At 35.8% G+C, this 24,543-nt stretch overlaps 1 protein-coding gene across 3 annotated transcripts in view; it reads right to left on the reverse strand.

Annotated features, from left to right (window-relative positions):
• NDUFS4 (NADH:ubiquinone oxidoreductase subunit S4) overlaps nucleotides 1-24,543 on the reverse strand; it is a 48,761-nt gene that overhangs the window by 6,476 nt on the left and 17,742 nt on the right. For all 3 annotated transcript variants that reach the window (XM_040089800.2, XM_058424074.1, XM_040089799.2), the window contains exons 2-3: nucleotides 21,395-21,473; nucleotides 2,384-2,556 (exon numbers count right to left, since the gene is read on the reverse strand). In XM_040089800.2, coding sequence (XP_039945734.1) covers nucleotides 2,384-2,556; nucleotides 21,395-21,473 — 252 coding nt within the window. The remainder of the gene's footprint in view (nucleotides 1-2,383; nucleotides 2,557-21,394; nucleotides 21,474-24,543) is intronic.

Below are 24,543 nucleotides of genomic sequence, written 5' to 3' on the forward strand. Positions count from 1 at the left end.
CGCTTCCAGCAAAGACAACATTGTAATTTTATCTGATGTACACATGGAAAAATGGAGTTCACTATATATCCAATATATTCCCCAATAAAAACAGCAGAAACAAACAAACAAAAATCACACAACCAACAAAAAAACCCCCAAAAACAAACGAACAAAAAAACACCCCAAAAAACCCACATCCAAGATAAAGAGAGAAATTACACTGTTGCAAGTCACTGTGAGAGGTTCCCTTAAAGACATTTAAAGATTTCTCTTATGACAGTAGTTAAGTGAATTAAGAACTGAGGATTAATTGATGATATGACCGGAGAATCAAGTGGCCTAGTGTACTGCAGTACTGTGACAACTTTTCCTTATCATTCTCTTCCATGACTGGAGTTAGAAAAATCTTTTCAACACTGCTAAAAAGGAACAAAGATGCTTTAGTCTGAAGTGTAGTGAGGGACCAATGCTCAGTACTGCAAATATGGCAAAAGCCTTCCAGGACAGAGACAGCTGGGAAATCAGAACTGTGCAGCAACTATTATTTCTGTTTTATGTGGAATCATCTTTCATTCAATCTAAATACATTTCTGATTTATTTCCATAAATGAGCTATCCATGTGAGAAAACTGGATTTCAGGATGTCCAGCACAATGTCCTGATAGTGTCAGCAGTACCACTGCTGCAAAATTTCCTATGCCTATCCCCAATTATTCTATCAGTCACAGAAAATTAGGATTCCATGTTTTGTTCTCTTACGAGAGCTCATACAATGAAAACTTTACACTTCCCACATTTCTTTGTTTACAGCTATATATTAAAAGTTACACCCATGAACTGTCTTTAGGCATTCTCATAACAAAGCCTCTCAATTAAAAAAAAAAAAAGCTATGGGCCCATTTTACTTAGATCTATAACTGGATAATTTTCACTGAAAAAAAGCCCAAATAGCAAAGAAATAACAAGTGCAAAAAAACTCCAGCCTCAAATAAGACTGCAAAATAACAGAAATATAGGAAAGACCCACAGCTAAATAAGTATATTGAGTTCAGAGAAAGAAGGACTTGAATATGTAGACCCTAAAGAGCTCTAAGCCACTATATGGAAAACTGACTAAGAAATGTTCTTTGTAGAAATTAAATCTCAAGAGAAGAAACTCTTCTTAAGTATTTTTGGGTGTTGAATGATAATACCAGAGTGTAACAGTTTTTACAAGAATGCCTTAAAAATTAATGGATTCAAACTAATTTACAAAACCTTTAACCTAGCAGCGTCAATTCTCAAGAGACCAATTTTTTATCTTACCTGGAGCTTGCTTACCCCTGAGAAATTCCTCTCCCCACCCCAAAATAAAAACATATGTAGAGGTTTCTCAAATTTTTATGAGAAATCAATGCAACAGAGTTACTTTGAACTAAACTTCTGGATACATTTATATATATATGTAAAAATAATTTCTGTGTCTGGATTTAGAATGTTAATACATCTCAAAAAAGTATTATCAAATTATTTGATGTTTAAGGTGTTAAAGTTCTTTTTCATAGAATTTTGTATTCTTTGATGATAAGTGCTAATATGATTGTAGCCAGATCTTTTACTACATATTGTACTCTTTCTGAAGTCTGAAAAATCATCTCTAGTGGCCGATTTTAGTTTATGTCTAATAATTAACTATTCTGAATATGCCTCAAAGGAGACAGCTTCAAATCAAAATTACAATATTGTCAGAGAAATTGCCGGTATAGTTCTCAGAGTCTACAGGAATTCTAACCACACTGTGAAATGCAGATACTACATTCATATAAGGAAAAAAAAAGAACTAAAAATCAGATGCATACAAGTTGTAATTATGTCTCCAAATTACAGTATATTTAGCTAAGAGTAGTACCTTTCTGGATTTTTTATGTATTTAAGAGGTTTTAATGCCAATATTGACAATATTTTAACAAATAAAGGGTAATATTTTAAATAGCTGGGCTTGTTGTGGTTTTTTTATTAGTTATTACTAGTCATTTTAAATCCTCAGGATAAAAAAAATCCGGAAGTATTGTTGTTTATGTTTAAAAGAGGCAACTGAGAGCTGAGAATGATTTACTACTTTATGTAAGTAATGACCTTCTGGCCCTGATGCTGCCACACATTAACATCACCACAGTGTAATCACTGAAACGTCTGGTTGTTAACATGTCTTTCAAACTCTTCCAGATGATATTGTGAGCTTTAAAAATCTGCTTTTAAACTTAACAGATCATAAATCATACAACAAACAAACCCAACCACTTACTGTAAGTACTATTATAACACAATCAGATTTAAAAGCAAAAAGGATATTTCAAATTCAGATTATTAGTGAGAGCCAAATATAGAAGAAAAGTATTTTTAAATTCAGTTAAGTACTCACGTAGATGCCCAGCCCATTAAAGGGTTCTCCCAGCGCTCCCTGTTATCAAATTCCATCTTCCATTTCTTTGTATTGTTAGCTCCTGACTGCATTGCATTACGTGCTGGAACAAAAATATGAACTTTTCTGGTTTTGATGTGCTCATCTGGAACACCAGTTAAAGTAGCAATATCCTAAAAAAAACATAATGTGACTTGTTAAACAAGGTTTCGTAAGAGACTTGTAAAATAATACTGTTTATGCTTTTCACATAATTTCATGCTTTATTTTTAAAGTTACAAAAGCTGAAAAAAGTTTAAAAATACATTATGATTTCAGCTGAACACAACTGAAGGCGATACATGTTAGGGCTGCTATTCTGCTTCCCTTGGCTGAGATAGGCTTTGCTTAGATCAGTTACCTGCTCATCTCCCATCTACAAAACAGCTAGAACCAGAGGAGGGACAGGATATTGCCATCCCATCCTTCTCTGTCTACACCTGCTAAGTCAGTACTGCTTCAACTTGCACCAGCTAAAGCAAATGTGGAAAAGTGCAAATGCTTTCTTCCTTCAAGAAGATATTATAGTGCAGACTGAAACATCGACAAATTCCAAAATTTTACATTAGCATCAGGAGCCCGAATCTGATATGAAAAGAACTATTCACCAAAATACTTGCCAGCCAACTATGTGCTGCAGTGTAAGTGCTTTCCCTTGGACTTAACTCTGTATATTGTTAAGAGACACCAACACCTGTGCTGACTCAAGAAGCTACCCTTATAGCATGAAGGAAGAGGCAGAAGGTAGTATCTTTTGCACAATACGCTACTGATGGTTTGAAACTGCAGAGAAGGTACTTGATAGCTCTTATCTCCATAATTACTGTTAATTAATAACCATTAGTTGTTACATAAAGCTGACCCCCTCTTCATATTTCAAGTTATGACTCAGCATTTGACAGTCAGTTCTTCTGTTAATGTTCAAGATCAAGAGACAGACATTTGATACCAGTATCATTCTTCAGTGTATCTGTGAAGGACAAGATGATTTAAGAGATTCCAATCTTCAGAGAGAAAAAAAAATATTTGTAACATTGTATATGATCAATAGCAGGATGCCCTCCTCTACTAGGGGAGGGATGAACCTTCCAAATAAATCTAACAAAGATAAATTGTTCAAACTAGCCTAAAAATATTAACTGACTTTAACAAAGCATGAGATAGGGAAAAAAAATTCAAAAGAATTGCTGTGAAAAATTACCCTCAGCAGCATCTGATATAATTAAAGTGAACATTCTTGCTAAAAACTAAACAGTAATTATGCAAAATTAACCTGTCAGTTCACCCTAGTAAAGACTGAAATCAAACATCAAATCCATCTCTAAGGAGGTTTGAACTACTACTGTTCCTTACATACTTAAAAGGCCAGTGGGAGCTCCTCAGTCTCCCTCCCTGCCTTCCCCTGCCCACCCCTTCTCTCTCCAGGAACAAGCAGTAAACTGGTAGAAGTCCAGAAAACTGCAGCAAACCTTTGGGCATATCGATCTCATCTTGACAGTATTGCTGTGACTTGAACAAAAAGAGAAGTTTAAATAGAACACTTTTACATTATGTCATTTTACATAAATGTACCTACTAACTTTACGGGATTTTGCTTTGTGGCAAACTTGAAACTTCCTGATGCAGTCACCAGACAATCCTTTGAAATGCAGCAGTTCTCATTTTCAATTTTACTTCAGAAAATTTGGGAGATCAGTCCCTTAAAACTATAAAAGGGAGGAAGTTTAAAGCATTTGACTTACATTTGCAATTAGGACAGCAGGGGCAATAAACAAGCATCCACACTAGCTTTCCAACTTCTGACATTTCTACCCAAGCTACCCCAAGAAAGTATCTTAACAACTCCATTATAAATGCTTTCATTAGGACTGAGTCATGCTTATTTTTAATATGAATCTAGCAGTGGCATGAAAGAGAAGTAGTACCAGCTACTGGAATGCTGCAACACCTATGTAAAAATACCTTCTGACAGACCGGCATTTCTCACTGCTGAAGCTTAAACTGCTGCTTAGGAAGGAATTTGTTTAAATGTTTCTGATTTGAATTGGCAAAGTGCTTTGTTTCACAAAAACGGAGTTTTTACCTGCAGTTAAATTTGGTGGGGATTCAACATTTCAGCTTGCTTATTTATACAAATAGGCTGAAATATTAGCCTTTATTTCTGCATTAAACAAACATGAGAAAATGTAGTAATATTCACAAAAAATTCTTTTTCTGCTCTTAAACAAAATAGTACATGCAAAAATGCTGGGCTTGTTATCATCAAATACTTTCAGATATGTAAACTTCAAAATAGCTCAAAATTATTATTTTTTTTACTATTATTACTCAGCAATTTGTAAATCCATGATGAATTTTATGCTTCAGATTTAGAAGTTTCTGAATTCTTCCAGAACAATCTGGCACTACTAAAATAAAGACACTAAGTTAAATAATATTATGGATGTATACTATTTTCTCTTTTGAAGACTTAACACCAGAAAATCATAAAAATATTACACAGTGCATACAGAATGCAATCTAAAAGGAGGGTTAAAATCAGCAAATGCTATATTTATGAGATAACCATAGTAAGGAAATGCCTAGACTTGTTAATCTGGATGAAAGTAAAAACAAAACCCCAGACAAACCCTTCAAGCAATATTTTTTTGGGGCACTGAGTTGGCTCTAAATCAAGGTTATTTCACTAGTAATATAAGATTAATCCCATAAAAATATTTTCAAACTGAAAATTAAAACCTGCCTGCGTTCCAAAACTGAAATATCTACATGGTGTTGCTAACTCTCCATACTTACATTCATTATAGCTAGAGTTTCCATGCCTTCTGGGAATCTAGCAATCATTTATTGATATCTTTCCCATTTTAAAAGAAGGCAATTGAACAGTTGTTAGGACAATGAATTTCTGGTTGCTGAAGCTCAAGTCGTCCTGACATAAAATCACTGATTTTGCTTGCTGTAGACATGTAAGGTACTGTAGCATAGCTGAGCTGTTGCCAAAGATAGGGAATAAAAAGGCTTGGCATCTATCACATACTTGACACCTAAAGAGCACAGAAGCTCTAAGATTCCTATTCCCTGTAGGCGCACTCTTAGTCTAGACAAACTGATTTCTCACACTTTTAAAATGCATTACAACACTCTATTGTGATCATTTCATCCACACAGCTCCAGCTAGTGACAGAAGAACCTGTCCTTTAAGCGACATTTCAATGGGCTAAAGCTCCCGCTCCAAGATGCCATTAAAACAATATAATACTTGAAAAGAACTATGCTGCATTGGGTTGAACTCTTTACTGGGTCTTCAGTGCTTTGTTCTGAGTTTAAGTTCTCATTGAAACTACCTGTGAACCAACTTTCCAAAACGAAGATATTTTTGACAGCTGGTTTCACATGACTATCTTTCTTTTTGGTAAGTGTTTCTTAATGAATTTTGCTGTATTAGCATATTAAGATACTAGTGAGGTGTTCAGCATTCAAAATTGTAAAGATATTAGATGACAATATAAAAGACTTGAGATTTGAACTGTATAGATTTACTAAAAATTAATAACCCTGTTTTACATTTTAAAACAGACTGCCACCTAAAAGGTGCATTATGACATTCTGTTTTTCTTAATATATATATTATTTGAATTGTAAACTCTGATTTTTTTTTTTTTTTTTTTTGTAACTCAAGAAAATTTTAATACAAATTTTGAGGCATTTTGACTATTCTTGGAATAAGCTCAAAGGGACAAAACACTTTCTGTTAAACAGCAGAAACCACATAAAATTTCTCACAAACATAGGGGTTTTTCTTTATTAAAATTTACATTATTTAAGAATGTTTGTCATGGAGGAAAGCCTGCTAAAGGTGTTCTGGAAAGGGTAGTAACAAATGAAATGTGCTTTGGAGCAATAAGAAAAACTGATTCACAGAGGCAATGTCAATGAAAGCACTATTCAGCATAAAGATGACTTTTAAAGGAAACGAGAATTTCCTTCTTTTAAGTACTCCAATAATAGCAGAAATTCCAAAGAGGACAAGAAATGGAACTCTCTAATTAAAGGAGAGAGACAAAATGAAAGTAACTCTGAAAACAAATGGTTTTGAATAGATGGGTCAGGTGTGCATAAAGGTGTCATATTTCTTCTATGGCATTTCTTTCACCACGAAGACAGAAACTGTACATAACCACTATTAACTACCTACAGTTTAGCACTCCCTTTTTTTTTTTAAATAAAGGAAACAGGGAACAAGCAATGGGAAGTTGATGTCAAAACACAGAAAAACCTCCCAGCAAGCTTCCAGCAACCACCCAGGATTCAGAGTCTTGCTAGCCGCTCTCCTTTCAATACCAGAATTTCACACATTTCAATGACCATTATGACTTCAAAGAATCAAATTTTCATCATTGTCCGTCATCTGCCGGTTGATTTGTATAAAGGAGTTCTTCTGCATGCATTCCAGACAAAGGGCTCCTTACTTTCGTGGCTATATATCAAGTTTAAAAGTTCTATTTGTGACAGTTGTGTCTGTGGTAATTTAGGGTAACACTGAAGGAGTGCAGCTGCTCTGCAGGAACCTCCTTTTTGGCATCATTTCACTTAAATAAAAACTGAATAATTAGCTTCTGCCTTTATTAAACCACAAAAATGCCACTGGCCTTAGCAATTACTTCCGGTTGCCCCACCTACTTAACCTCAATGGTTTTACACTTGTTAGAATGGAGAGAAAGTAGAAGTTTTCTGTACTTTATAAGAGTTGTTCCCCACCTCCAGCACGTTTTACCTGACTAATTACGTAAAGTTTTGCTATAAATTCAAATTGCAATTCACTTTGTTATATCAAAGCACAGAACATCTTGCATAATACCCACAAAGTAGCACTGTGAAAAAAGTTTTTTATTGTATGTGCTCAGCTGCTTCACTGTAAGTCAGGATCAGAACATTTATGTTTCTACATTTCAATACAATATTTTTGAAGGAAATGCAAGAGAGCAGAATCTGCTATGTAAACTGCAAATGGAAAAACGGAGCAGAATGAACTAAACATGGTTAGACAACGTTTATCTAGCAGCCACAGACAAAACAAGGGGAAAAAGCTTATATGCCCTTAGGAAACTTTTTATCACACAGGATACAGTTTTCTTTCAGGCTTCACAATTATTTTGCATTATCACAGAAAACGGTGAACAACATGGTATTACTCATATTCTCCCATGTAGCCATTCTGCAGAATGATTAACAAAGAAGCTGAAAAAAAAGCACCTGAAGAGCTGTATTTTTAAAAAGAAAATAAAACACTGTAAACAGGAAACAGAATTTGATAATAACAAAGATTTCACAAAATCTTCTATTTTAAGGAATATCCCTTTTCACAAGGAGTTTTGTAAAAAACTATAGAGAAACTGAAAATGGAGAAAAGTAGGTCTAATAGAAGCAGAAACCATCACAGAATCAAGCTAAGTCCACTATAATACTTTTTAGATTGCTGACTGCCATTGTGCAAAAGAAGTATCAGCATCCAAAACAAGCAGTGGTAGCTTTAGCATTTCTATTCATCAGTTTGTATTTCACAGCTGAGGTAACACTAAAGCAGCCATGATGTCTGAGTATTTACTGCAGTTACAAAAACTCCTTGAGAACCTCCCTGTTGTCCTACTTCAAAGCCTCGCTACACTCTCCAATATTTTACATGCTTAATATTATTCTATACTTGCTTACAGAGTAAGAGATACTACAAATAAAATGGCATAACACATTCCACACACCATTAAAACAGCATTTCTTTGAATCTGTTGCTAACAGGAATAACAACTGGAACATGACTTCACAGTAATGAGTAGAAAACGTCCTTCTGACCAGCCTTCTTTCACATCTTTAGAACACTTCATTTGAAGTCTGCAATACATCCCCAAATTTTCTAGTCTTTTCTCCAAAAGCCACAGAAAACTGCTATTTATAAGAGTGATTACTGGCAAGTTATGGGAAAAGCTGCTGAGCTGTGCTTTTGTTAAACTATAACACTCAAAAGAAACCCAAAAATCTATGATTTTGCACTTCGCAGTACCCTGACAAGTATCAAAACAGAAAGGTCATTTTCTTGACACACTTGCAAACATATCAACCACTTAGCCTGCATTCTGATGGACAAGTAAACAACATGTTACATACTTAAAATGAAACAGTTGAAACACCTAAGTTCCACTTTAAGCACTGATAATTTCTTGTTCAGTATCATTTTTTCTGCCAAGAAGCAATTGCAAGAAAAAAAAGGGTATTATTAATACTGCATTTTTTTCCTGTAACAGCATGTCTTAGCTGTGCAGATATCATCTGGGTAAATAAAAAGATGTTAAAAAGAAAGGAAGTCAAATAGCTGGGTTTACACTTTGGTTTCTCCATATATCTGTATTAAGAAAATCATTATTAAATAGAGGAAAGCTGGGGCAGTCAGGGACAAAGAGTTTATTTAGTAAAAACAGATAGATATTGCTACTAGTACTCATAAGAGACTTCAGTGTAGATGTGATGTTCTTCTAAATGACGAAATGATAAACAGCATGATTATCTTGAACAAGATGGAAAAAAGTCTGAATTACAGAAGATCTTGCAAATTACTTTTCCTTCTAACCCAACAATATTTAGAGAAAGTATACTTTCAAGAACTCATCCAAAGCATATTAAGCAAATCTTTTGCTTGCACACACACAGACAAGTGGCTAGGTCTTTTTGTGAGGCCTTTTAAAAATACAGTTTTCTACAGTGCACATATTTCAAGCACTCTACTAGAAATTCACAAAAAACATGCACGAAAATCAATTAGGGAAGAATAAGACTACAGCCACAGTTTTAGATTACAGACTTTCAAATCAAAGAAGAGGCAGTCTCAGTTTAACTGCATGTAGAAAATGAAAGAGGGTAACCAAACAATTGAAACAATCTGATTTATCTTAGAATAATTTACATTATGGCAACACTTTCCTGCTATACTACCATAAGCAACTGCTCTTACAGACACCATTTCTCAAAGGAAAACAAGAGAACAGGCAGGAAAGGGCCTTGAAAGAAAGCAGACAGAAGTACTAGCAGAGAGAGACTATCTAGGAGAAAGAACTTTGTATCTATTCCCCCAGTTAGTTCAATTTTGTAAATACTATTAAATAAATAGCATATTGTAGTTTACTTGCAGTTCAGTGATGGCATGTTTTTCAAACATAATTTATTCAGTTTGCAGTTCTGATTATTTATAATACAATCCCAACATAAGTCACAGTAAAGCAGATTGTCTTGCAAAGCTAAACACAGTATTTCAATAGTATCTTGGTGAATTATTCATTACTGATGATTTATAGTCTACAAATACAGTTTTGATCATAGACACCAAGAGCCTTAACTAGCAGTTCAAGATGAGGTCTTCATATCTGAAGCAAAAGCCGAAATTCAGGCTACTCTTGTGCACTAGAAATAATTTCTGTATTTTTTGAGTGTTTCTGATGCTATTTTAATAAAGAACTTACTTTTAACATTCACTAAATTAACGTTTTATTATTACAAAATAAACCATAAGCATGTGACTTAAATGAATTATTTAAGGTTACTGCTTTACAGGAATAAGAAAAATTATGATCTATTTTATGCCCACGTGAAAACCTTACAAAGCTTCATTTAAAGCAGCAATTAAGAAAATTTCCAAATAAGGCCCCAACAGAGTTCCCAAATTCAGATACCACTTGTTTCATAATCTTCAGCTTTTGGAAAGGGCTTCAACTGATGTTAAATATGTGGCTTTTTCTTAAAGCTCCCTTATCCATTGAAGCTGCAAAAGACCCAAGGGAGCAAAACATTCAGAGCCTGCAGGGAACTATGAAAATATGAAACTACTTACACACAGGTAGTGGAATTGCTGCTGTGAGGCAGGAACACCTTGGTAAATTCCTAATCTAACCCAGACAGCAAATATTCTAAGGTGTGAGCTGTTGAGTACCCATTTGGATGTACAACAACATCTTAGGAACTGATAACTCTGGTAAGATTTTCTATGATAAAACCATACTGAAGATTGTCACTACAGTGTATGAAACATTAATTGTGAATTCGGTTTTAACTAACTAACAATGTCCCAGGGCTGGAAGCTAGAGCAAAGAATACTAAAATTTAAATCCCATTATCATGCATTTTCTAGTGTTCCTTTCACCTCACAACTACCAATTAATTAATTCCCTATTGAATGGTAGCTATGGAGCAGCATTTAACTTTAAGGTTTAAAAATTAGCAAACTATTTGTTCTGTTTATTAAAAAAAAAAAAAAAAAAGGTACTCATCAAAGTGAGGGTGAAAAAAAAAAAGACAAAAAGTAGTGTTTTAAAGTTTAGCTTGACAGTTCTGTCACACTGCTGTATGGTCTGCTACTAAGAACAGTACCAAGAAATTCAACCAATGCCTGCCTTCATTGTGATGCATGTTCTCTATTCTTCACAACTCCTTTATAAAGAAAATGATTTCTGTAACAGATCTTTGCCCATACAGTTACAATTGGTGTGAGACACAGGAGAGAAAAACAGAAGCAAATCCCCAATCAAGAAATGCAAATATAGAGCAAAATCCCTGTTAGTGCATGCTTTTTAGAAGAAGAAAAGTTGCACTTAAGAAACTACAAGAAAATCAGACCTGCTAAAAACTGCCCCTTACCCTAATGCAGGATGTAATGCTTCTACATAATATGCATGCACTTTAGAAGTTGAAAGAAAGCGCTAAATAGTGTACATGATTTCCATACACAGCAGGTAGTGAAGCAAGAAAAGAACTGACACAGTTACCCTCATTAAAGAGATGCACAATAGAGAACTGTTATGCACTGTTAGCATATTGAAGGTCTATGCATCAGGGATGTTGCGGCTATTAACAGCTTAAATGTTCACTGTATTTTGTTAATTAGTGCATATAGCTTTTAAATCTCAACTGTGTTTTAGAAGGTTCTTTTCTAACAGTAGCACAGTCATTACTTCCTGGATGGAAAGGGCTGATGGGGCTTCCACTGTTTCTATGTCATCAATAAAATACACCTTAATACCATTGGACAAAATGGGTTTCTTTACATTTATCTTTACAGCTAGTTAAAACTGATGGTTTCAAAAATCTCTCCCTAAAAAAGCTGAATCATAACCAGAACATATTAGTATTACTTCACAACTGGTTTTAGCTTGTTATCTTTAGAAGTCCATTCCTGTAATTAGTGCTTTGGCCTTTATATGCTTGGCCTTTACTTACAAGACAGAAATCATGGTCTTATACTTTCTAATAAAATAGAGAGAAATGCATCATCAAATAAATTCAACTTGATACACTATATATTTCCTTTCAGTTTTCTATTGCTGTGAGGGGAAAAAAAAAAATCAAAGGACAGTACAATGTACAACTGTGTTTACTAAATGGTGATTAAAAAGTAAGAATTTGTACTGGAACCAGACATTAGAGAGAAGATACTCAATTTCTGACTCAAAAGATGCAGAATGAGTTCACTCAAGAATGCTTTCGAATAGAGTCAATGCAGCAACAAAAATGTGTTCCTAAGAAAAAATACAAACCAGAAGAACAAAAAATAAAATACTAGTGGAAGCTGCAATATTTATCTCAAAACAGCTTCTGCCTGGTTAATATGATACTCAGTAAAAACTTCAAATAGTGATTTATACAGCTGATGTTGGCATACATAGGAAAACAGTTCCTTATTTTTATACGTAGATTGATCTGCACATCCAGAAAATGAACTGATAAGTAAAACCAGCAACTTCTGCAGAAATTTTAATCCTAATTACTAATCAGTCATAACTTTTTAGAAATATCTGCAAGGTAACTTAAACAACTATAAAAAAATACGGTCTTTGGTATGTCTTACCAGCATTTTCTAGAAATTCCTTACAGCTCAGCTTCTTCTCACTTGTTAACCAAGTTTTCAGGGTAACGGGTAATAGCGTAAAAGTTATTTTCCCATCAGCAAAGACTTTCTTTTGCTTTAAACTTGGATTGAGTAGAACTGAGTATGCCATTAGAGATACGTAGGAGACTAAGCAATTCCTCTACAGTGCATGCATCACAACACAAGAATTAAATGGCATACTAAAACTCTGGTTATGAACATCAGACGCTCTCTCCAGGGTCCATGACTACACTTAACACAGGTTAACCTTGCCAGTTTGAGAAAAGGGACATGGGAGTACTTCAATGATTCCTCACAAACATGCCATCAAGAGCTAGAATAGCATCTGATTCCACATTGATGATCTGAGTAGAGTCAGAAAGCACTGAAGAAGCCCTGAACTCTCTTGCAGCATGACCAAGAAGTTCAAGGATTCCCATGAAATCACCAGGCTTTCCAGACAAGGTAAGCTTTTCTAAGCTGATAAAATGATTCAGCTAGAACTTCATGACTAGAAACAGCTTTCATGTCTGCACAGGGAGCTTTCTTAGGATCTGCAGTTTTCTAGTGTTTCTTAGGCTAGGATTTGTGGTTTAAGTCTACAACATAGAAAAGCAGAAAGACACACCTGAATGCACAGAAAAACGAGCACTGTACAGGGAATTTATTAACTACTCCTGACAAGACAAAAAGAACTCATGGTAGCTACAGATTTATTTCGTAACATGAGATACTAACTTGGGTGTTTTAGAAAGGGTCAGATAATGGAACTGTTTTATGAGAACATGGAAATACCATCCTTTTAAAAGAAAAACTATTGAACAAAACAGCTCCAAAAAAAGAAGTTACTTCTTATTCCTGTTGATTAATTGTTTGTATCGATTACTTGCTTTTATTCTTTCTAGCGGATGAGAAACACGGTTTGCATATTCACATTTCCAAAATCAAGTGAGTTATTTGCATGTTGAATAACCCTTTGGAATCCAAATTAAACACAGCACAATGGCACCCCTTTAATTTGTTCTGAGCAGCCATCACAGCAAGCACTTCAAAAGCATTATTCTTGAACAGGAAGTTAAATACCATGTAATGATAATAATAAAAAAAAGCCTACATACTTTTCAAAAAGACATATTTTGACCAAGTGGTCTAGATTGAAGACTTCAAATTTTTGCACAATAATCCTGCACAAAGGAAGCCCAGACAAAACAGACACTCAGAAGGGTTGTGTAACCTCAATCGCAGACACTCCTCCTTCCAACAGCCAGCAGAGAGAGCACTACTATGTACCAAAAGAAAAGAACCTCAGACCAAAGAAATCCAAATCCTTTACTCCAGCCTAAACCCAAAATAAACCTATATAGGGATGAGAGGGAAAATGCCCTCATGGATACAATGATCTTTCACTTTATACATGGTTTTGAGCTACCTGAAAAATGTAGTTTTCTAAAATGAACACCAGAAATATTTTCAACAGAGCTTTAGTAATATAGCAATATTTATTACTCTTAGAAGACAGATAAAGGTGATGGCAATTTCTTTACTTGCACTGTCAGAGTTAGAGAAAGCTTCTTTATCAAAGGGAGTAACTTGTCTACAGACATTCTCACGGAATTTTTGCCTACAGAAATTCTTACTTTATCAGCCAACTGGGTTTCCTAAACCACTGCAAGCTTCATCAAACTACAGCTGCTTATAAAAACAAGTCGTAGCAAATACTACAGACTGAATTCAGTTAAGATATTCCAATTGAGGAGGGATTTAATTGCCAAACAGCAAAATATAATAAACATGCAGTCCTGAAAGTGTGTATATAACTTATACTAGATACACCTGAGCTTGTACTGTAATTAAGCCCAAATGCAACTATGAACCAAAACTATTAAAGAAGAATATGTTAAATTATTTCAATTAGAAACAAAAATATTAATGTATAGAAATAAATATATACTCTGGCAGATCAGAATGGTGTACATGAAGGAAGAAAGGTTATCACCATCTCCAGAGTCATTAAACTCTTCAAATATTATATTTCACTTAATCTGCTTTTTTAAGTTAAGCAAGGTTTATTCCTCCCAAAGTAGTATTTCTTAGTCTTTACTGGGATGGTGGGGGGGTGGACGGGAAATGGAGGAGTGTGGGCAAGGTAAAACAGAAAAATAGAAAAATAACTTTTTAACAGATTATGTTCTGCAGCAAAAATGCAGTTTGACACAAACTATTAGTGACTGCAGAGAAGAGGCCTTCAAGCATTTAACCCTATGCAAGTCTGCTCTCAGATTAGACAGTTTTATTAAAGTAGATGTGCATGTGTTTTTACTTTCTAATGGTCTTCATTTTTGAATATGTTACTTCTATTGAAATATTAAATTAATCTTTAAGTAATTCTAGAATGTAGTTTTATACCTTAATCAGCCTCTATCATCAGTCAAACGTCAGAGCAGTTAAACACAGAACTGCAGATTACCAAAGACAAACACAACACTTCTTCAAATCTCGAATCTCAAGTACAACAGTTCAAATAAGATAAGCACCTGCTTACTTGACACAACCACGATCGAAGAAAGTACTTCTCCAAATCACAGGCTTCATATGCAAAGCCCCTTTGCGCACAACTAGAAACTGTTTTTCAAAACATTTGCAAAGTAAAGGATAGGAAAAAAAAATCTTTTTTTGCCTAATTTTACATAACAGCTTTATTACTTTTTATTCATTTTTCACTCGTCTGAAGCAAATACAAGCTTCTGATCTAATTTAGAGGAAAAAAAAAATAGAAGGAAGACAAGCCACAGGAGAAAAATTTGAGGCTAAGGGGAGAGAATCAGCAACTCTAAACATAGAAATTACCATCCTGGTCCCATAAATGCTTTGAATATGATGAGTCCTTATCAGAAGTATACATAAAAAGTACAGAAAAACTTGTTAGCTAGATTCCACATCTACAGAGGAACACTGTCTTGAACTGAAAACTTTATGGTAGCCACTTGAATAAATACTGCAGCCAGAGTAGATTAAGTTAAAGTTTATTGCAAATTCTTTTATCCCATTAAGGTAATTTAGGAACAGCTTCAACTCACCTTTAAGTAATTAACCCGCAATGGGTTAACAACATTTTGAAAACCAAAACACAGAACATCCATTATATCCCTATTATTTAACACTGTGGTAATGTTTGGAGAATTCCTGGCTGAAATAGTAGTTTCAATAAAAGAAAATCTAGTAAGCCTGTCCTTAATAAATGCATACTTCGCCAACTGTTTCTCTTCACTGAGTTGCAAAAACAGCTCCTACACACAGTCTTCAATGCAATGTCACACTGTCTCACACGTAATTTTATGACACATTACTGCTTTGGTTTTCACAGTAAAGTGTATTATATACTCTCAGTTCTTGGGAAAGCAATGATTACACTTTATAACGCGTGTTAAAGTGTGATTTGCTACGTCCTTTGTTTCATAGCACTGTAGACTACCAGATTGAGTTTTGAAGAAGTTTCATCATTCCAGACTATTTTTCACTTGTTTGTATATTTTACTTTGAGCTGCAGTATTATCACTGTTTATTATGGTAAAGTCTACAGTTCTTTAATCAAACAAAGATTATACAATTTCACTAATTTTTAATCCTAGCCAAAATTGGGATTTGGATGGTGAACAAACTATGACTCAATCCTGAAAACACCGTGTGATGTTTGCTAATAACACAGTCTTCTAGAAAAAACGGACTGGAGTGCTTCCACAACTTTTTGGCGGAAAAGGATCATATTCTGAGAATCCTATTAATACACGGTTACTCCTGGATTATCTAGTAGTAAAGATTTAAAAGACACTAAATGATACCTCTACACGGCCAAAAGTAAGCTGCTAAGATTCTTGACACAGATTTCGTAATAGTTTTAAGAATCACAGAAATCACTGCAAAGGTCCATAAGATAATTGAATCCACTTGTTAACTCAGCACAGCCAGGCCCATCACTAAAGTATGTCCTTAAGCACCACATCAACACATCTTTTATACATCTCCAGGAATGGTGACTCAACCACATCCTGAGGCAACCTGTTCCAATATTTTATATCCACTCCTGTGAAGAAATTTTTCCTAATATCCAACCCATTTCCTCCTATCAATTGCTGCCTGGGAGAGGAGACCAATCTCACCTGACTACAGCCTCCTTTCAAGTAGTTGTCAAGAACAATGATGCGTGCCCTGAGCTTCCTTTTCTCCAAGCAAAATACCCCCCAGCTCCCTCAGCTGTTCCTCACAGCACTGGTGCTCCAGACCCTTCCCCAGCTCCGTTGCCCTTCTCTGCACTCACTCCACACCTCAGTGTCTTTCTTGCACTGAGGGCCCAGACCTGGACACAGCACTCGAGCTGTGGCCTCACCAGTGCCCAGCACAGGGGGACAATCCCTGCCCTGCTCCTGCTGGCCACACCATTGCTGATCCAGGCCAGGGTGCCATTGCCCTTCTTGGCCCCTGGGCACACCCTGGCTCACGTTCAGCTGCTGGCACCAGCACCCCCAGGTCCTTTCCAGCCACTCCGTCCCACCCTGTGGCACTGCCTCGGGCTGTTGTGACCCAAAAGCAGGGATAAGGCCTTGTTGAACTTCACACCATTGGCCTCAGCCCACCAATCAGCCTGTCTAGATGCCTCTAGAGAGCCCTCCTACCTTCCAGCAGACGAACACTTCTGTCCAAGTTGGTGGCATCTACAAACTGACTGAGGGTGCACTTGATTCCCTTGACCAGGTCATCAATACAGATATCAAAAAGGACTGGCTCTGATAATGACCCCTGGGGAATACCACTTATGATCATTACCAACTAGATTTAACCTCATCCACCATCACTCTCTGGACATGGCCTTCCAGCATTTAACTCTTGGCCATCCAGGCTTCCCCTGAGTGAAAAGTACACCCATCTAGGCCATGAGCAGGTATTTTTTTTCAGAAGAAAGATGTGGGAAAGGATTTATTAAAATTTAGGTAGACAACATCACAGCCTTTCCTTCACCCACATTGACTTACATCACTGGCCTAGGCTGCTGCAGTATATGACATTTTCAGCTCATCTTGAGAGTTCTTAAAAAAGTATGAACTACTCACCCTCAAATACAGGGTCAGGTTTTCTGTGACCGGCTTGGTTTATAGAACTTACTTTCAGTGAGTTACACAGAGATTGTCTACAGTCTGACAGAAACTGGTCCTTTACTGAGGTTGAATACTAAGACTTCTGAACCATTACTTAGAAGAGGTTAACTAGCAGTACAGAAAAAACAACTTCAGGACATGCAATGAAATGTTAATAGCATCATTCCCTTTAGCCTTTCATGCTTGTAATAGTCAGCCCCTAGATGTTCTCACCATGCTGAAAAAACTATTTTAGCACCATTTAAACTGCATTGTGCAGCACTGGCCTGGAATGCCTAACCTTTTGCAGCAACTCATTTTATCTTGGCCTGATACAGAATGAAAACATCTGTGAGGTAACTACAAATCCCCAGTGATCAAGCCCTATAACTGCTCTTGCAATAATTTTCGCATTGAGCTACAGAATATATATTATTAGTTAAATATTCCTCTTTAGCAATGCAACAGATAATCTCTGACAGTAGTTCTAATTCTTGAACTTTCTTGAAATATCATCATTTAACCAATTAAAAAGTCCTTTTATTGACAAATATCTGTGGCAACCTTTCAGCTGCAAACAGCAACCTCCACCAAAGTGCCTAACTCCAGGTTAAACATCCACAGTGCAGCCTTACCAGCACTGACTGGGAAGGCCACTTAAAGCACACATGCTGACCTGGATGACTTTTAGCTGCACACAGTATTGATGCACCCTACTCACAACAACTGAAACAAATCATAGGAAATATAACAGCTCAAATCCCCATTTCAGGCAAAACCACTTCAACTTTTTATAATGATGATAACACATGTTATACCATACACACAAACAGTTAAATAATTTTGAACATTACCTGAGTGAGACTTGTTTCTGATAGCCTTTGCCCTCTATAGCCCAAATTTCCTAATGTCAGCAGGGGCTTGAGAGACTGCTATTTCCAGACTCTGGGAATATGACCTAATTGGTGGCCAGAGAATCAAATATGATGCAAGACCTCTATTTCTGTTGAGTTTTGTTTATTTTGTATGTTATTTTCTTACTTAGAACAGGTCTTACTGTTCATTAAAAGTTATTTCATTCAGTATTCACTGAAAACAGCTAATAACTGAGACAAAGATATAATTTCTTGCATATGTTCTATACAAGCTAAGCATTTAACTCCTTTTACGTTAAAGAGACATGCTTTTTTTCCCTAGTGTGACAAACGAATCTGGTTTAAACTACTGGTTTTCCTGCTATTTCATTAGAACTCATCTTTCTGCTGTATTCAGCAGTGTAGAGTCTAGGCTGCAGTAAGAAAGTGAACGACTGCTGCCTAAGTATTGAATTTCAGCAGGATGCTCATACCTCTTCCATTTAATCTGTATTTCCCAACAGAAGGAGTATTTTAGCATTGCTAGAAACAAATCATTCTGCTGAAAATGTTCTAGCATATGCATGTACATATATGCATGTACACAAGGTCTACAAGAGCACTGGAAATACAGATTAATTCCACTACAACATGCAGTTAAAAGCTTTCAACAACCTCAGCCTTTCAGATATCAAAGTCACAGAAGAGTTCAGTTCCATAATAAGTTACAAGATGAGCATGGACAACAAGGATAACTATTTCCCCTCCTCCATCTGTTCTTGCTCCTTCTGAAATGCAAGTAAAAGCACCTTTATGATAATGTTCAGCTTAAAAAAAATAAATTAAAAAATATGACAAAGATGACAAATCCATTAAAATATGATTTTGACAATATGACAATCTGTAGTAGAAAAGGTCTTTTACAATTAAATGTTATTGCATCTATTTCCAGAATATAGTTTAAATACAATACAAGGAAATAATGGTTTTATGCTTTGTAACATTAATTAACAGAAAACTCCTGTAATATGCTAAATTAGTCTCAAATGGTTGTAATTAATCATAGTTAAAATTAGGAAATACATTGCAGCAACCTAAAAAGGGGTAAGATAGTACTCTTCTTTAACATGAGATTTAACAGGTGTCTAGAGAACTTCTCCTAATGCTGAAAGAGTTGAAAACCACATCAAACCCTGTGACAATTTCCCTTGCTAATGGGGTATAAATTTTGCCCATTAAAAGAACAGGAATTTACAATATTATGGAAACTATTCCCAAAATTTAGTAAAATCTACAAATGAAGTTTCCATTTTTCTGTCACTTTGCTTCATGTCCTATAATAACCTAAAAAAGAAAAGGGATTTTTGCGTTTAGAATGTGAACCTACATGCACAACATTGTAAGAAAACACTATTCAGTCAGAAGTATTTAACCCAATACTTCAAGAAATAAAGATAAAATAATCAATTTAGATACATTATATGTATAAATACTTAATGGCTGCTAATACAAGAACTCAAAAACCCAGCAAATATGATATGAGAGTTTTCAATTTGATGACAACATATAATGACATTAGAAATATGCACTCCATGTACAGTGTATTTACAATAACACTAAGGGAACTGAATAGATGTATTTCAAACTTGTTTCACTTTAACTCAACTGAAGTATAAACTCTCATAGCTAGACAGGGTAATGTACAACAGTAACTTCAGATAATGTACACTTAAATTCAATATGGAAGATGGAAGAGTATTTTTTTTTTGTGCGTGTCTTTGCTCTGTAGTCTTTTCAGACATATGTATCCATCACCTAAGGCCACAATAGGGAAACATGATACTTTTCAGGCATTATAAAAGCTCTATATAAATATATATATTTTAACATTAAAGAACAGTGCATTTAGAATTCATCTAGGAAAATGAAAGTCTACTGACTTGTTCAATCTTTTTTACACAGTGACTCATTATCTCTGTACAAATTTCCTGAACCCAAGTTATGCAACTAGACTAGTGAAATAACCATATCTGCGAGAATAAAGTACTATTTTTTTCCTTAATTCTTAAATCCAAGATTACACTGTTACTTCTTAAATTAAGAAAGAAATTTATGAAGTAACTGATTATTTTTTAATTCCTATGTAGATTATCATAGTTACATCTATATGCAAAGCATGAGAGAAAAAAACCCTAAAGAGTTGTTAAAGAGTGTTCTTTTTCCAACAGCCTGCTAAACTTCAGCTGTCTCAACTTGCACATATCATAACAAATATACAATTTGTAAATATAAATTCCAAGTATTTCTTAGGTAGTTTGTATAGCTTTAGTGATACAAAAAAGATACATACAATGTGAACTGTCTGGTACATACGACAGGAACATTGTTTTCCTGAAGATTCAAAAGTGATATGAAAACCAATGAAAGGTATGCTTCTGCTGTGATGCATTTCCCTCCCAGAAGTCTTACAAAAATGATACTATTGAATAATGTAAACGTAAGTGTCAGGTTGCATCTAGAGTAACAGACCACACATTATGGAAGAAGTTACAAGAAAAGATTGCCAAATTTCTGATCTGCTGCTGATTAGCAGAAGAATGTTATGCATTTGTTTCCAGTTGTAATCTAACCTTCATGCATATTCAAAAGCTAGAGTGTATGCGCATAGAAACAAATAATCTTCCATGATATTTCTTTACATAGTATCTTTAGTAATATGGGTAGCAAGTAAGAAAATTTCAAGAAGCTGGCAAATTCTGTATAATTTCACTACACAGAAAATGCATATAAATTTCAAAAAACCCAAACTTGTTATTAATTACAGCTCACACTGGTCTTTGACTACAACATAACAATAATAAATAAGGTACTCATCATTTTACATTGCTTAACAATTTGAATGCCATATTCTTTCACGTACTCATGTTTTACTGATGTTCCACTTATGAAAGTGTATAAAGGACTGTTGCTTTGCAGTTGACATTTATGTGGCTTTCCTAGAAGAAGGCAGAATACCATACTGAATGCCTATTGTGCAGAAATAACCCTGAAGGCTGTATCATAGTATTCAGTAGAAAACCCTTACCAATTTTTCATCAACTGTGATGAGTTGCGTGTCTCGAGTTTGGTCCTGCGCCAGCCGCCATGTGGAAGTGCTCAGTGACCTGCAGTGCAAGACTTGAAGTTAAAAAATGATTCATGCAATGAGAAAATAGAGGCAGACAAATCTTACATAAACAAGTTACTTTAACAATATCCGTCTTGTAAAAAAAATTGAAGAGGGAGAGATGAGGGCACAAAAATCCTTTTTCTCCCCAATTAGTTCTGTCTGCTGAGTTTTTGGCAGACTCCCACTTAGCAGTTCACAACAGGCTGCACTTTATGTCAGCCTACAGGCTCTCTGTCACAGAGAGACTGCCAGTGGCAAGGACTGTACTGCTCTATATGAATGTACAGTAGCCGGTTTGTCACGAACAGACAGAAAAATACAAGGCTGCTGCAAGCATTCTGGAATTCTGATCCTCAAACTGATGGCATCAGAGGAAAAAAATCCTAAATCTATTTGTAATGGTAAAGCTCTAATTCTACGCTTCAGTGGCAGGACATTAACAAATTCAAAAAAACCCAAACCAAACCAAAAAAAAAGGACTAAATAAACTCTAAGCTGATACTGCAAACACAGCTTTCTGGTTGTGAGTGGGCAAAATTCAAAACTATTTTGCTTCAATTCTAACTAATTTTGGGTTAGCTCATTCATTTCGAAGAAATACAATTTATCTTCTTGCATAATCTGTAAGATACATATTGAAACAGAGAACCCAATTCTACATGACCAAATTATCAAGTTAAATTTGCCCTTAGCTTACATTATGTCACTAATGACAGGATTAGGCCCTTTGAGGACAAATCATCTTTTGGCAAAATAATGCAACAGCAGGTGAAACAAGCCAAGAAACCCAATTCTCTAACCTCATGATAGAAGACCAGGTCAGAAGAGAACCTCAAAGACCATCTGTTCCAACCTTTCCTGGCAAAAGCATGGCCTAGACAAGATGGCCCAGTACCCTGTCCAGCTGAATCTTTGCATTGTCCAACACTGAGGAACCCATCACTTCCCTGGGGATATTGTTCCAGTAGCTGACTGACTCACCTACGTTGTGAAAATTTTTCCTTGTCTAACCAAAATCTCCACAGGAGTAAACCTGTAAAACTCTCCTCACTGTAAAAAAGGAGCATCCACCTTCTGTGTAACCACCTTTTAAAATATTAGAACATGGAGATAAGGTCTCCTCTAAATCTTCTCAAGACTAAACCAACCCAGTTCTTTCAGCCTTTCCCCGCATGGCAGGCTTCCCTGTCCTTTGACGATCTTTGCGGCCGTTCATGATCTCTGTGGCCCTTCGCTGGACCCTCTCCAGTCTGTCCATACAGTATTGCAGGTACAACCTGAGAAGTGCTGAAAACAGTGGCATGGTAACTTCCTTCATCTCTGCTGGTTACGCTTTTGTTTATGCAACCCAGCAATCTGTTGCCTCTCTTTGCTCAGAAGCAACTGTCCACACAGATTGAGACTGTTTTCCTCCAAGACCCCTAGGTCTCTTACCCCAGAGCTAGACCCCAGACAGGTAAATCCTAGACTGTACTGTAGTTCTGGATTATGATTTCCCAGGTTGAACAACAGCAACTTGCTCCTGTTGAACTTCATAAGGATCTTCTTAGCCCACTCTTAGAGCCTATCTATGTCTTCCTGCACGGTGAATTTCCTTTCCAAAGTGTCCACTTCCCCACTCAGTTTGGTATCATCAGCAAACTTTTATCAGGATCCCACCATAAATCACTTATGAAGAAATCAAACAGTGCTGGGCCCAAAGCTGATCCCTGGGGACCCCACCTGTGACAGGTTGCAATGGTGAAATGATTGAAGCACCAACATCCTCTGAGTGCTGCCTGTCAGCCAGTTCCCCACCCACTGCATGGATCACTTCACTAGACTCTAACACACCAGATTTTCTGGGAGGAAGCTTTGACAAAGCATATAAAAACTCTCGGAGAAATCCAGGTAGACAACAGTGTGCTCCAAATTTAATTAAGGCCATACTAAAGAAGTGAGGAACAAAAATGCAAGAATTCAGTTTTCTCTACAATCACCTTCTGAAACTAAGCAACTGGAACAAGGTTCAGTTCAGAAATATTTAATATAAATCTGTATTTTCAACACAGATGACATTCTACTTAATTATCTTCCCTCCGCCATTAACAACTTCAAAACATCTCCAAAGCACAAAGTTTATAGAATCACCTAACTCTGTGACATGGACAGACACATCTATTTCTATTTAAAGTGACAAAATCAGTCAGCAAAGTTTCTTTGTTTCATAACTCAGAAGTTTTCAAGTCCAAGGAAGCACAATAATTCCATAAAAATTCAAGGTAACTACTTTGTTAGCTCAAAATCTCTGTACCAGACAGAGTGTTTCTGGATCAACACAGCTGCTATTTTTTAACTGGTACATGTAAAATAATACATCATAAAAACAGAATAGAGAGATACTGCAGTACTAGAACAGGTTGTAACTTGTTATTCAGGCTGTTATTCAATTACACAGCAAGAGAGAAGTTTTCCTAAGAGCGTCCTGAACAGCATCATTACACTTGCGTTCCAGTCCTAAGTAGCTAAAGCCACAAAATATCCAACTTTAATACAGGAAAAAACCATTGTAACAGGAAAATTAGTTTATCTCTCACTACAGTAGCTTTAGTATCAAAGTAAGATTCTGCAGCATTCTGGAACTTCAGGTGATACAGTGTTCACTAAATTACTTAATGTCTCTCCAAAGAAGGACATTGGATTATGCAATTTAATTCTTTCATTCTCTAAAGAAAACTCACCTAGACTACAAATAAAGAACTTCTCTGAAGCTTGCTCTGTGGAGAGGGCTGATCAGGATGATATTTTTTCTTGTAATATAAATTCAGTTATGAACAAAATTTAGCACAATTTAGTTTAAATATGGTTGAGAGTGGGTTGGTTTGCATTAAACTGAAAAATCATTAATCAGCTTTGAAAAGTACAAATGCTATGCCCTTGAAAATAATTTCCACTCAGCATTACATCATTTGACATTGTTTTTACTAATGCCATGATAAAGAGCAGGGCAAAACCCCCACCAGATTAAAGGCAGAATTTCTTTCTGAGATGCCTCTACATTTTACACAGGGAGCTGGGTTTTTTGC

Source organism: Hirundo rustica, chromosome Z (assembly GCF_015227805.2).
Source record: "Hirundo rustica isolate bHirRus1 chromosome Z, bHirRus1.pri.v3, whole genome shotgun sequence".
In the NCBI taxonomy this organism is placed as follows: domain Eukaryota; kingdom Metazoa; phylum Chordata; class Aves; order Passeriformes; family Hirundinidae; genus Hirundo; species Hirundo rustica.